The 14,112-nt window shown below is 40.5% G+C and overlaps 1 protein-coding gene across 2 annotated transcripts in view; it reads right to left on the bottom strand.

Moving 5' to 3' along the window:
- The window catches only part of dph6 (diphthamine biosynthesis 6), a 212,506-nt gene that overhangs the window by 31,787 nt on the left and 166,607 nt on the right, over positions 1-14,112 (bottom strand). For both annotated transcript variants that reach the window (XM_052025476.1, XM_052025485.1), the window contains one exon: positions 2,143-2,533. In XM_052025476.1, coding sequence (XP_051881436.1) covers positions 2,143-2,533 — 391 coding nt within the window. The remainder of the gene's footprint in view (positions 1-2,142; positions 2,534-14,112) is intronic.

Here is a 14,112-nt window from a genome sequence, read left to right as displayed (position 1 = left end):
TTCCTAATTACTTGCTGTCCCTGCATACTAAATTTTTGCAGCTCATGCACCAGAACACCCAGATCCCTCTGCATCTTAGAGCTCTGCAAATTCACACCATTTAAATCATATGCTCCTTTCTATTTTTCTTGCACTTTCATATTGCCTTTCAAAACTCAGGACATTGCCAAGGGCTAAATCAGTCCAAAGGTCCTGAGTTCCCAACAAAGACAAAACAAACATAAACATATATGATCTGATTGAGATTTAGAAATAAAAAGAATTAGATTGTATCCATATGCACCATTTATTTTAATTGGATAGGTAAAGAAGGAGCAGGAGGTCAGGCTTATAAGTGTTGGGACAGTCAGATGGGCCACTGAGTGCCATTATTGCATATCTATAAAGCTCAAGTGACTGCACATAGTAGTATAACTCTGCAGTGGAATGGATTGACTGCAGGGAGTTGACCAGCAAATTTAGGCTGACATCTCAATGTACCTCTGAAGGAATGCAGCACTGCTGGTGATACACACACAAGTGATACTTGTCTTTTGTTTGAGGCTTTAAACCGAAGCTCTTGCTTCCCTCTCAGGAGGGTCATAAAATATCCCAAAATCCTATTTGACCAGAATTGTGGACAACATTTATCTCCAAACCAACAGCAATGAAAGCAGATTACTTATCCTACATTACATCAGTCAGGACTCTTGAAGGATACTTTATTGGCTATGAAGTCATTCACACTGAGGTCTTTTGTAGTTCCCTTAATTTTAAAATGCTTCCTCATACCAAGCTGGTGAAATTCAGCAGAGAATTTAACCTGTGGATTGAATGATTGCTCACAGCTGCTGGTTATTTTAAACAAACATTGACTGTATGCATATTTTGAAACGCACATATTTGGTTGATCCTATCCAACTGCTGGCTATAATAAGACATTTAGTCAACTCGAGCACATAACATTACTTCACATTAAAAGATCAAGTTTGTTGATCAGGAATTGGCGAAGTTGTTCCCAGGAACTGGTGCTCAGACCTCCAGGTTTGACCATCCCTGCCCAGCCCTCCAACAGGACGTTGGAATTTCTAGTTTTCACTTTGACCCACTCCTGCCAAGTCACACAAATCTTGATCCGACCCAACCAAATGCAGAGGTGACACTTGATATCTTCTGAAGAAGAGATGCAACAAGGCTTTGACACATGATGCCAAAGCACGACCTAATCCTCTGCAGAATGACCTCAGCTCAGGTAATGAGTATGCCAATTAAAATCTGATGTTTTCTTTTTATATGATCATAAAATTAATTTGTTTAAAACACACAGCTGTGACTTTTCTATTTCATGTGGCTGAACTATTGAATAGAATTGCTTGTTTGAGTAAATCAATCTCATGATTCAGTGATAGAACTTTGCATAAAGACATAGTTATTAACACATCAGTTAAACTCTTTCTAATGTATTCAAATTTGTCTTCAAAATTGAAGAATAAAATAACCTGGCTCAAATGCTGTCACAGATGTGAAATCTACTCCTTTTAGCAAATCAGAAGGTACACTTGAGCAAGGTCAAACCAAGTTTCCTTCCCTTATCTACAACATACTTTTCTACTACCTCAACGCACTCTGTACTAACTCAATGTATCTGCACTGTGTAATGAATTGATCTGTACGAACAGTATGCAAGACAAGTTTTTCACTGTACCTCGGTACAAGTGACAATATTAATACCAATCTAACATTTGAAAAAGGTCCTATCACACTTCACAGAGATAGGGACAAGAAGGAGATTTTAGAAGCTTGGTCAAAGCTTGAGGGAACCTCTTAAAGAATGAAAAGATTCTATACAGGCAGAAAGCATTAAGTGGGGAATTCCAGAGCTTGGACTGCAGATGGCTGGAAGGATGGCCACCTACGCTCGATTATTAGGTGATTGGGAGTGGGGGAAGAGGAGAGAGTAGACAAAAGACCAGAGTCAAAGGAAAGCACAGCTTGAGGAGATTGGTTGTGAACATTTCTGACACTCACTGCTCGGGAAATGCTCATCTCAAAATGTCAGGCAACTCCAGGATTTAAACTCATATCTCTAAGTAAGTGGTTCAACCTCCTCTTATTGGAGTTCCGTGTTTTCAACTAAACAATAATTTAAAGGGATAACCTTACCTCTGTGCACTAAGCTGGGATTTATGGCACCTTCACAGTAGAAAATTTTGAAGCAGAGAGGAAGCACATCCTGAGGGAGCGTATCCATTGCTTGCTGGAAGGCAACAGCCAGTTCTTTCAGTGCGGTTTTTAAACTCAATGAACTCACTGATGGCAGCAGAAGACTTAGAGTCAATGAAACAGCAGCACTAGACAGTGAACTTGACATCACCATTTTACAATCAATTTCATAACCTTCCAATTTCTCATTTAGGATGAAGGATTTCCTCTCACTGGCATCGCTGGTCAGGGCAATGACATGCCACTCCACGGCGGCACCTTTAGGCAGACGTGGGACGGCGGCTACCACCAGTATCCCAGGAATAGCTTCCATCATCCCATAACCTTCCACCTGTAATAAAAATAAATGAGGAAAGTGAGCACAGGTCACATAAATCCACAGATCTGGGGTATAGCAATCACAGAAAGCTTTTAAGTCTAATTCACTCAAGACGCCTGCAATGAGTGAATTAGACTTAAAAGCTCTCTGTGATTGCTACCAACCACTTCATATGTAGGTACCACTTTCTCACTGAGGCAGACTGGCCAGGCATTGGAACAGTGCATGGCCTAAGTTTCTCAACAGCTTTCAGCAGGATAACACATTCAAATCAGTTCCAGAGAGCAAACAAATCTGTGTGCATGTATTTAAACAAGCAGCCCACCTCACAGGTGAAAGTGGAAGTGATTTATAGTTGCAATTGGTACAGCAACCTGTTCCAGTGTATAAAGAAAAAGCAATTCCCATCCACGAGGCAGCTGAAAAGCTTGTGTGATGAATTTGCTTTGCATTTGCAGTAACCTACATTAAATCTGAAAAGACATGCAGTGAATCCTGTCATAAAAAACTAAAATTGTATCTACTTTTTAAAATACTTTTGCATCTCCCAGTTGTGCTCCGCTGGTTAAATCAAGGCAAAGAATCCAGATACGCAGCAGCAAAAACAAAGACAAATAGTTTGCATTTTGACTGGCACAGACATTCCTAGTCAGGCACAGTCTCACCAGGCTCAAAGTCGTGCTTCACAGGCCAGTAATTGAATCCAGTCTTACATAAGGATTCTCTTCACTTTGTCCAGCCTTGTTCCTCAATTTAAGCACTCAACAATGCTGAACTGATCCCAATGTGCTAAATTATATCTGTGGAATTCCTAATGAATAAAAAACACATGAATCACACTCAGTTCTGAGGCCAATAGGCACCCCAAGATGTCTGATCCAAGAGACCAATATTCACGTGCCAACTTCAACAGTGTATCAGGATTTGATTTAACTGCAGAAGACTTTTCAACTGAAGCTTATCCTCATTTGATTATTAAAAGTGCGTGTGCTCACTGGAGATCATTGAGTGGTTAGGAGCGGCATTATTGGCCAGCTTTTCTCTCCCTCACCCAAGAAAGCAGACTGCATGGGATCACTTATCTTACATTTTCTTTATTTGCCCTGCTCCAAATTCAGTTGCAAGTGATATCATTAAACATCCTCTCAAAACAGGATCATAGCAGTTTCATACTACACTGCTCCGAACTTCTGATCAGTCATCAGAAACTTGCTGAGTTCCACTATCTTGGCACAGTGTAGAGAAAAGACGCACAACTTTATGAAACCTTGAGAAAAATGACTTCTTTGAGCAAGAAATTTAATGCTATCTCAACTCTGGGTCAGATAATAGAAACAAAAACTGAGACAAAGTTTAATTGATAAGTAGAATCATTTGGTAATTGAAATGTGTGGATCCCACTGCTGGGTACGTGCTTACATGAGACTTATACAAAATACCTATGGATGCATGTTATTGAAAACTATGGGACACTAACAGAATCATTTTGAATTAAAGACAGCAAACTACTGGAAATGTTTTTGGATTTTTATGAAGCAGACAAACTGGATTAGCACTACCAACCACTTCCTCTGCTATCCCGGTCATTATGGAAAGATTTTATTCACTATTTAGTGGAACTGGGGTCTAAGATCAAACCCGACCTGTCATATATTTTTTGGGGTGAGACAAGAGAAAGAAAGGTTTCACCCAATTTAAGATTATGAAATGAGGAAATTCCTCTTTGACCTCTGAGGATAACTAGTTAAGCTCCAGGATTCAATCATAGTTACTTCCTCACCTCTTTCCCACAGAGAGACATTTTCCATTCACTGGAACTTCTCCGAAGATTCCTGGCCAATCTAATCAGTTGGTGTTGGTTTGGACAGGAGTAGGGGGTAGGGGATGAGGGGAGAATGCTTAACGTGCAGGTGCTCACTCAACTCAGCAGTCCAAGGGCACCTGTTGCATTCAAGTTCTGTCCTCGTGAACTATTTGTTGAACAACAATGGACATCACATGCAAGCCCTGCTGCAGATAGCGGAGGTCGAAAGCCAGTTAGCTTTAGCTCTCAAGAGGTTGATTCCCAAGACACGTCAGGGGACCCTGGGGTGGCGGGGTGAAGAAATAGGGGTCTCAAGAAGCTAGAATGGCTCAGCAGCGTGCAGGAGGTAGGGCCCAGAGGGCACTCTAACTCCACCTGGTCCCTCAAAAACCTGAACAACAACATAATTAAATATACCTTTCAGAGAAGATGGCAGGTGGCTCCTTTAATAATCATTGATTAAGCTTCTCAAAGCTTTAAGAAATGAGATTGTCACGTTGTCCCTGTTCCAAACTACTTATTTTTAACAGGGACATTTTTGAAATTGGAAGTTGGTATTTTTTAATCCCCATTTTTACTGAAGTCAATTGATACATTTCTCACTGCTTCATTTATTGCTTGATTAATGGCTTAAGAGCATAACATTTGATCCAATCTGAAACAGCTATGATAAATGAATGCAGGAATCGGCCATACAGCTGTTCAAGACTTCTCCACTGTTGGATTGAACAGTGTTGTGACTGTATTTGGCAGTAATTTAGTAGTCAAATTATGAAATGGAGTACTTGCAACCTATTATTATGCACTGACCCTGTGACTCACTTTGCTGCTCGATTCCTATAACATCCAATTCTTTTAGTGTCCAAAAATCTATTGATCCCAGACTAGAATATACTCAATGACTGAGCATCCACAGCACTGTCAGGTAGAAAATTCCAGAGATTTACAACCCCATGTTAAGAATTTTCTCCTCCTCTCAGTATTAAATGGCCATCCTCTTACTGTGAGACTATGGCGTCTTAGAATCTTACACGTCCCGTTCTTTCTTCTGAACTGCAGTGAATGTAAACTAATCTTAGTCAATATATCTTCAAAGGACAACCTCCCCTCCCCCACTCCCATACCAGGAACCAATTCATTTACCAAATGTCAAGTTTTAAAAGTTAACTATTACTGTGTGACAAATCTTTTCATGAAATTATAAACAAAAAGATAGTGAGATAAAAGATAAAATTGGTACATTCATTTCATACCAAGGGCAGGCATTTTTAACTGGATGAGTACATTTTGAATCATTATATCAACAGAAAAAAAACAAAAAGTTGTTATTTAAATATTCTTAAAAATTTGTTTCAGCACTTGGCAGTAGCCCAAATTTCTCTTATATAAACTGGTCATGGTAGGATTCCACAATCTCACATCTCACCACAGTAAACTTCATGAAATTTCATAACTCAAACAACTGTGCTTTCAATCTTTCTTTGTAAAAGCTTTAATCTAATAGTTGAGCATTTCAAAACAAATTTTAGCCACAGTGACATCACAGTAAGAGAATGAAATGTAACTCTCAATAAAAATTGGACCACCCTTTGAAAATTATTTTCCCACTCGCTATTTGCTTCTTAAAATGGGGCAGAAATGAACTCAACAAATTACTAAGTGAAAAAAAAATCTGTATATGCATCAATAAGGGCATAACACTTATCCCTCTTTCAATTTACAAGATCAATTTTCATCCACTTGCACTTTGTGAGTGGTGCATAATAATAGGTTACACGTACTCCATTTCGCAACTTGGCTACTAAATTACTGCAAGGAATATCCACAGCATTTTTCTGCAGTGAAACATATTGCTGCTTGATTGTAGTGTACAGTTTAAATAAATGTTAGCAGAGACTAATTGTATATCAACAGCAAACAATCACACAAGTATCCTTGTTGTGCCAGGAATGACAAAAATAGAAATGATTTTACTTCAAATTGCTAGCACTTGAGACACAATAACATTTCACAGAGAGCATTTTGCTTTTGGTGTATTAGGTATGGCAGGGAAGCAGTGTAAAGTTACCGACAGATAAATGTTGCATTAGCACTTACACAGGCAAGCTATTCTCCTTCAGGAGACAAATTCTATCCTTGTCAATACTAATTCTACTCCAAGTGGTAGAAAACTGTTTGAAAAGATGAAAATTAGAGCTCTGTGCTGGAAAAAGCCAAGCTCGCTCAAGCTTAAAGGCCATTTGTTGGCCCAAGGTGCTGAGGTGCAGCTTGCAAACATTTCCACAACTTCCAGGTCAACCCATTCATCTACAGTAAACTTTTATTTTTTTATTCAACCTGTCACAGGTTTGTAATGTCAATACCCTTCCACTTAAAACAGACTGATCATTTAACAATGTGAACAACATTTTACATCAATGGAAAATATTTAAAAATACTGCACTTTGTGAGAAAGAGCGGTATTTTAACAGAAATGTAAACAAATATAGTACCAGAAATTTCTTCAAAAGACAATACTTATGACAAGGTGCCAACAAAAGTCAGAAAGGGTTTCTGATGTTTTCAATAATTTTAAAAATTTGGCAATTATTTCTTCATATTTTTTCTCTTTTGGGCAAGTCAAACTACAGTACACATACCTGCCAATTAAAACAACATTGACATGACTAGAAATTAAATTTCGCCCATTTTTGGTGTGCTAAAATATCATGATGTTCAGCACCCACATCAAAATAGCACACCCCACAAAAACAAGTGAAATTGCTCAAGTAGGCACCTGAAACAGTGACAGGTGGTTTACACCCACAGAGAAGAACTAAAATGGGTCCTGCACTGTACCCAACAGGTTCAATTGGACACAATCACAGAACAATGTTAGCCCTTAAAGATACACTCCCGAAAGACAATAGTAATACATGTAGCTGCAAGGGAAGAAAGAGCAATATTGAAATTTTGGTGCATGAGATATGCATCAGAAGAGATGCCTTGTGTACTGGAGGTTAAAGTGGAAAGCAGGAGATCCAACCTAGCAGGAAGCGGCAAGGTCATCTCCTCCAGGACAGAGAACACACACACCTTGGAACAATGCTGAAAGAAATTTCAGGAACTCCAACGATCTTGTAAGGTGAACAGCACACCACTAAAAGTAACGCTCCCTTAACGGACATCTCAGCAACTACAGAATGGGAAAGAAGAACTCACTGCTAATTGTTGTAGGTTTTGTGGCCTTTGGAAGGTATTGAAGGAGTTTGTAGTCAGTTCCGAAGCTGCCTATTTGGTCGTCCCTTTAAGTAGCAAGGAAAGCAACAAACTTGCACAATGTGCTCCTAATTCTCCTGAGATTGTTTCACAATGGTTGTTGTGTAAAGTCCTGAGTTCCAATTTAGGGCGATAAAGGGGGAAATGGCTTTTGCATGTCTAGTAACAATATTAGGTCCATACCCAACACTGGAGAAAGGTCAGATGAGCCAATGTGGACTTTACACGCAAGCCCTCCCACCACCACCACCCCCTTTCCAATTTTGTTATTGGTGCAATTTTACTGGAAAGTCTTCTTTATTGTGATCTAGTCCAGGTAACATGGAACTGGAATTACGTAGCCTTGAGAAAATGGATGCTATGTAGATCTCAACAAACAGAGTCAGGGCTTCTCCACTTGTGCTGTTTAGTTGCTGGCCAGTAGGAGACGGATTTAAGCACCGTAAACTGAAGATGTCTTCCTTCACGGGTGACCTTACTATCTGACTGAGAATGAGTGAAAATTTGCAAGGTTGAGGTAAATTGATCACTGTGATTGGTACTCATTCTTCAGATGCAAACTTGGCAACAGTGGCTGCTGCAAAAGTAAAACCTAACAAAGGATTATTTCCAAAAGAATCAATCAACAAGTTTCTAAAACAAAGTTCAATGTTCACCATGGTGAAGGTGCAGAAAAGATTATACTTTTTCATAAGCAACACACACAAAATGCCGGAGGAACTCAGCAGGTCAGGTAGCATCTATGGAGGGAAATAAACAGTTGACGTTTCTTCATCAGGACTGGAAAGGAAGAGGACAGAAGCCAGAATAAAAAGGTATGGGAAGGGGGAGGACCACAAATTGGCAGGTGATAGGTGAGTACAGCTGAGAGGGGGAAGGTAGGTGGATGGGGAAGGGGGATGAAAGAGAATGATATGAGAAGCTGGGAGGTGAGAGGTGGAAGAGGCAAAGGGCTGAAGAAGGAGGAATCTGATAGGACAGGACAGTAGACCACGGAATCAAGGGAAGGAGATGGGGAACCAAAGGAAGGTGATGGGTAGGTTGTGAGGGTGGGGGAGAGGAAAGAGAAGGGGTGAGGGGGCCACAGGAATGAGGGAAAACAAAAGGGGGGGGAACACGTGGTTTTCCTTTTTCTGAAAAAGGAAAACAGGTGGCTTTCCTTTCCCTGTAAAAGGAAAACAGAAAAACAGGAGACCCCACAAGCCTTTGCATTCAACACATCACTCTCTGCAACTTCCGCCATCTCCAACGCACATCTTCCCTTCCCACCCCCCTCCACTTTCCGCAGGGATTGCTCTCTCTGCAACTCCCTTGTCCATTCGTCCCTCCTGGCACTTATCCTTGCAACCATGCAAAGTGTTACACTTGCCCCTACACCTACTCCCTCACCACCATTCAGGGCCCTAGACAGTCCTTCCAGGTGAGGCAGCGCTTCACCTGCGAATCTGAAGGTGTCATTTATTGCATCCGGTGCGGCCTCCTCTACATCGGTGAGACCCGACAGATTGGGTGACCACTTCATCTAGCACCTTCGCTCCATCTTCCACAACAGGCCAGCCACTTCAATTCCACCTCCCATTCCCATACTGATATGCTTATCCGCGGCCTCCTCTCCTGTCACTTTGAAGCCACATGGAGGTTGAAGAAGCAACACCTCGTAATCTGCTTTGGTTGTCTCCAACCTGATGGCATCAACATCGATTTCTCTAACTTCCAGTAACCACTCCTCTCTGTTTTCCCTCCCCCCCTTTTTTCCCACATTCCTGTGCCCCCCTCACTCCTCTTCCCACTCCCCCGCCCTCATAACTGCCCATCACCTCCCTCTGGTTCCCCACCTCCTTCCTTTTATTCCATGGTCTACTGACCTGTCCTATTGGATTCCTTCTTCTTCAGCCCTTTGCCTCTTCCATCTATCACCTCCCTTTCATCCCCCCTCCCCCACCCACCTTCCCCCTCACCTGGACTCACCTATCACCTGCCAGCTTGTGCTACTCCCCCTCCCCATCTTTTTATTTTTCCTTTTTACTCCTGAAGGGTCTTGACCTGAAACGTCGACTGTTTATTTCCCTCCATAGATGGTGCCTGACCTGCTGAGTTCCTCCAGCATTTTGCGTATGTTGCTGCAGATTTCAGCATCTGCAAAATCTCGTGTCTCCATACTTTTTCATTCATGACCTTGTCCACCTGTGACCTGTTTACTTAAATATCTTCACTGAACTTAACACGAGACCAGAACTTGATTCAAATGTGTTACAATTTTGGGTGTTTGATGAGCACATTACAATTGAGAAGCTAAGCAACTTATCAAATCTATCACCATGAGCATTTTGTCAATATTTGAGAATAAAAATAATTTCAAACATTTTAAGGCAGAAGAGGAACGTTTGTTGATGCTGCCTCTTGAGCAATAACCTGGCTGAGCAGATAACTTGACTGTCAAAAAATACAGATGCTGGAAATCGAAAATAAAAACAAAAAATGCTGGTCGCACTGAATAGGTAGGGCAGCATCTGTGAAGAGAAAGAGATTTAATGTTTCAAGTTGAAGATCTTTGTCAGAACTGGGAAAGAGATAAAAACAAGTTGGTTTAAGTTACAGAGAAGGTGGGGGAGGGATGATTAGGACTACAGGAATATCTCTGACAGGGTGAGGCCGGGATTTTCATGGGTAGAAGTCATAGCTGAGGTCATTTGGCCAATGAATTAATGGAGGACAGTTTTAGAGAGAGAAGGAACATGAACGATAGCTATGAAATGAAGGAAATTCATCAAAGGAACAACATCAAAGGAACATAAAGCACTAAAATGGGAAGATGTGGGACTTGCCCACCCTAATGGAGAGAGAAAAACTGACCAATATCACACATGGATGACTTGTAGCAGATACTGGTGGAGAAAACGAGTCACCTCAAGTTGTAGAATTTGATATTGAATCCACAAGGTTGCAAAATGTCTAGGCAGAAGATGAGGTGTTGTTTCTCAAGCTTGTTTTGGGCTCTGTTAAAATAGCATTGGAGGCTACAAACAGATAAGTCAGAGTACGAGCGCGAGTTGGAGGGAGAACTAAAATTGCAGGTAAAGGAAGCTCAGGGTTGCCCCTACAGATTGAATGCAGGTACTCTGCAAAGCAGTAACGCAATCTGTGTTTGGTTTCTCCAAGGTAGAGGAGACCATGTGGTGAACACTGAATGAGATTGGATGAGCGACTGTTTGGATCCAATGATGATTGGAAGCGAAGTGATCAACCGACAGGTGTTGCATCTTCTGTGTTTGCACGGGATAGTCTCATGAAGGGGTGTTCATTTATGGGAACAGAAGAGCTGACCAGTTGTGGTATGCTGTTGAAATTGACAGAAATTGTAGAGGATGACGTGTTCAACATGGATTCAGGTGGTGTAGAAGGTGAGGACCAGGAGAACTCTATACTTGCTCTGTCCTGCAGAGGGATGAGTCAGAGGTGTGGGAATGAGATTAAATGCAGTCAATGGTCAGTTAGCTATGGTAGAGGAGAAACCAGGACTCAGGAAGAAGGAAGGCATCTGAGAGGCACCAATGTGAAAATTCTTGTCATTGAGGCACACATGATGGAGGAGAGGAGACTTATAGAATGATTACTTGCCCACTGTAGAACACCTCCATATCCCAGCTGACCAACACAGCACCAGTTGGCCATCCACCAGCACTCCCTAACCAGGTCACCACCGAACTGGTGAAGTTGAAAGTGAACCTTACATTTCGTAAATGAGCATCAATTCACAAATAAAAAGTACCTTTTCCTTCTGACGAAAAATTATTTTTGTTCTGGAAATCCAGCACTTTGACCTGACACTGATCAATTTTCCTCGAACAAACATATAAATTAGGAGCAGGAGAAGACCACTCAGTTTCTCAAGTTTGCTTTGCCATTTAATAAAATCACAGCTGATTGCATTGTAATGTTGGTTCCACATTTCTGCCTACCCCAGTATCCTTTCACCCACTTGCTTATCAAGAATATACTTAGTTTTACCTCAAGAATATTAAAAAAGTCCACTTCCACCATCCTTTGAAGAAGACAATTCAGAGACTCATAAACTCCAAAAAGAGAAAGAAATATTTCAACTATTTCATAAATAAGTAAACCCTTACTTTTAAACAGTGACCCCTAGTTTCAGATTCTCTCACAAGAGGAAACACTCTGACAAAGGAATGCAGACCAAAAACATTAACTGTTTCTCTTTCCACAGATGCTGACTGACTTGCTGGATTTTTCCAGCATTTTGTGCTTTTGTATCAGCTTCCCAGCAATTGCAGATTTTTTTTTGAGTTACATCCCTTTGTAACTTTTTTATGTCCCCTTTAAAGCGAACTTTCCTTTTTATCTTAGTGTCATCAGTTGATTTAGCAACCATACCTTTGGTGCCATTACATCTTGCCTACCAGGAAAGGGAACCCATTCATGTCTACTCTATTTCCTGTCAGCTAGCCAATCTTTTTTATATGACAATATTGTACCATCTGCATTATTCTCTTTTATTTTCCACAATAACCTCTGCCGCAGCGTCTTAACAAAGGTCTTCTGGAAACACAAGTACAATATATCCACCAGTTTTCCTTTACCCAAAGTACATCTTATTTTTTCAAAGAACTCCAATAAATTGGTCAAACATGATTTCCCTGGCCAACACAGACTTGTTGGGCCGAAGGGTCAGTTTCTGTGCTGCATGACTCTATGATTCTTTCCACAAAACACATTGGTTTTGCCTGATTACCTAGACATTTTCTGAATGTTCTGCTGTAATGTCTTTAATAATAACTTTGAACATTTTCCCCATGGCAAACTCCTCTGTAGTGTCCTGTTTTCTGCCTCCTTTTTTTTGAATAAAGGAACTACACATGCTCTTTTCTGATCTGAGGGAAGCTTCTCCAAATCCAAGGGATTTTGGAAAATTTAAACCAACACTTCAACAGTCTCACAAGTCACTATTTTTAAGACCCTAGCGTGAAGTCCATCAGGTCCCGGGAACTCGTCAGCCTTGAAGTTTTTGAATGATTCATCCTATCCCCAAATAGATGGCTGAGCAATTTCAGGTTGCGGACTATCAATGTAGCTCCACATCACTTCCCACAACATGCAAAGGTAAACAACCTCGTCTTAATGACAATCAACAACAAAACCAGACTTGACAAAATTTCCGTGTTACTGCCCCAAAAGAAAAGCAGTGTGCCTGAAGATACCTGCTTGAGGAAACCATGTGACTCTGGCCCTCAGCTGCTGCAAATGGAACAAAATCTAACAACAGTCTGTTTCCTGACGTTAAAGGTAGGGGTTCAAGATTTACAAGAAATATATTCAGGCTTCTGCTGAAAATCCACAGGATACATCTTTGAAAAGCTCAGGTTAGAAATTTTCTGACAGCTGTTCCCAAGGATGGAATTATCAGATACTGTCCAAGGGCCATATGGAGAAATTAAGCTCTGTTTAATTTGTAGACCAATGACACAGGTCAACAGTTTAGTGCCCTACTTTGGAAGCTATATGGTTTAATGGATGCTTTGGAATTCCTAACCTCACTTTCTGTTAGTTTGGCTAAATCTAATTTTCATTACTTTGCACCCAGCAACAATTTTGAAAAATTACTGAACAGACAGTTAGCTCAAAAACTATTGGTTGATTTGAGGATACTTTTTGCTACCCCATCCCACACAATTAAGAGAAATTCCATCCTTCTTTGTTAATAAAAAAAAGTGGCCTTTCTGTATATATCTGACATAATCTGATATATATTTCAATATGTAAAACCTTTCCATGACCTTTGAAAATGAGGCAAGAACACTTGTCAGGGGAACCGTGTTAATTATCATTTACAAAAATTAATGCTGTCTGCAGTTGAGAATTTGTAGAGAGGATAAGCAAATCAATACAATAACCTGTCCATTTTAAGCTGCCTTATACAAATGGTTAGGAAAGACTGTCAATTCTGACAGTGAGAGGCAGAACAACAGAATGGTCTTCACTGGTTCATCTACTGAGCTTTCAGTTGAAGTGATACATTAGACTCCATAAAAATCTAGAGGCAGACCTGCATTGTTTGCTTCCCTCATCAAACTACAGGATCAAAGATTCCTTGACCGACCAAATAAAGTATTCTACTCTACTAAAACAATTTCCTCTCTTGTATATGGATACACTTTATGGCCTATTCTAAGTTGCTCTGAAGTGATTTGATACAACTGAGTGGTTTGCTGGGCTGCTTGACACAGTGGTTGACTGGAATCAAAGATAGGCCAGTAAGGTTAAGGACAGTGGGTTCTTTTACCCTAAAAGATACTTGTGATCCAGTTGGGTTTGTACTGCAATCTGAAATGATGGTTGTATTGATTTTCAGATGTAAAAACAAAACCACATTCTATATTGCAAGCTGCCATGTTGGGATTTGAACTTAGGGTCTTCAAATCAGGATCTTGGAATTCTCATTCAGTAATATTATCACAATAGTTCATATACTGAAAATTTGGATACCATGCATCCTCATCTATTTTGAACAGAT

The sequence above is a fragment of the Pristis pectinata genome, chromosome 1 (genome assembly GCF_009764475.1).
Source record: "Pristis pectinata isolate sPriPec2 chromosome 1, sPriPec2.1.pri, whole genome shotgun sequence".
NCBI lineage: Eukaryota > Metazoa > Chordata > Chondrichthyes > Rhinopristiformes > Pristidae > Pristis > Pristis pectinata.
Note: the sequence above shows the minus strand (reverse complement) of the source record. Positions and strands in the feature narration are given on the sequence as shown.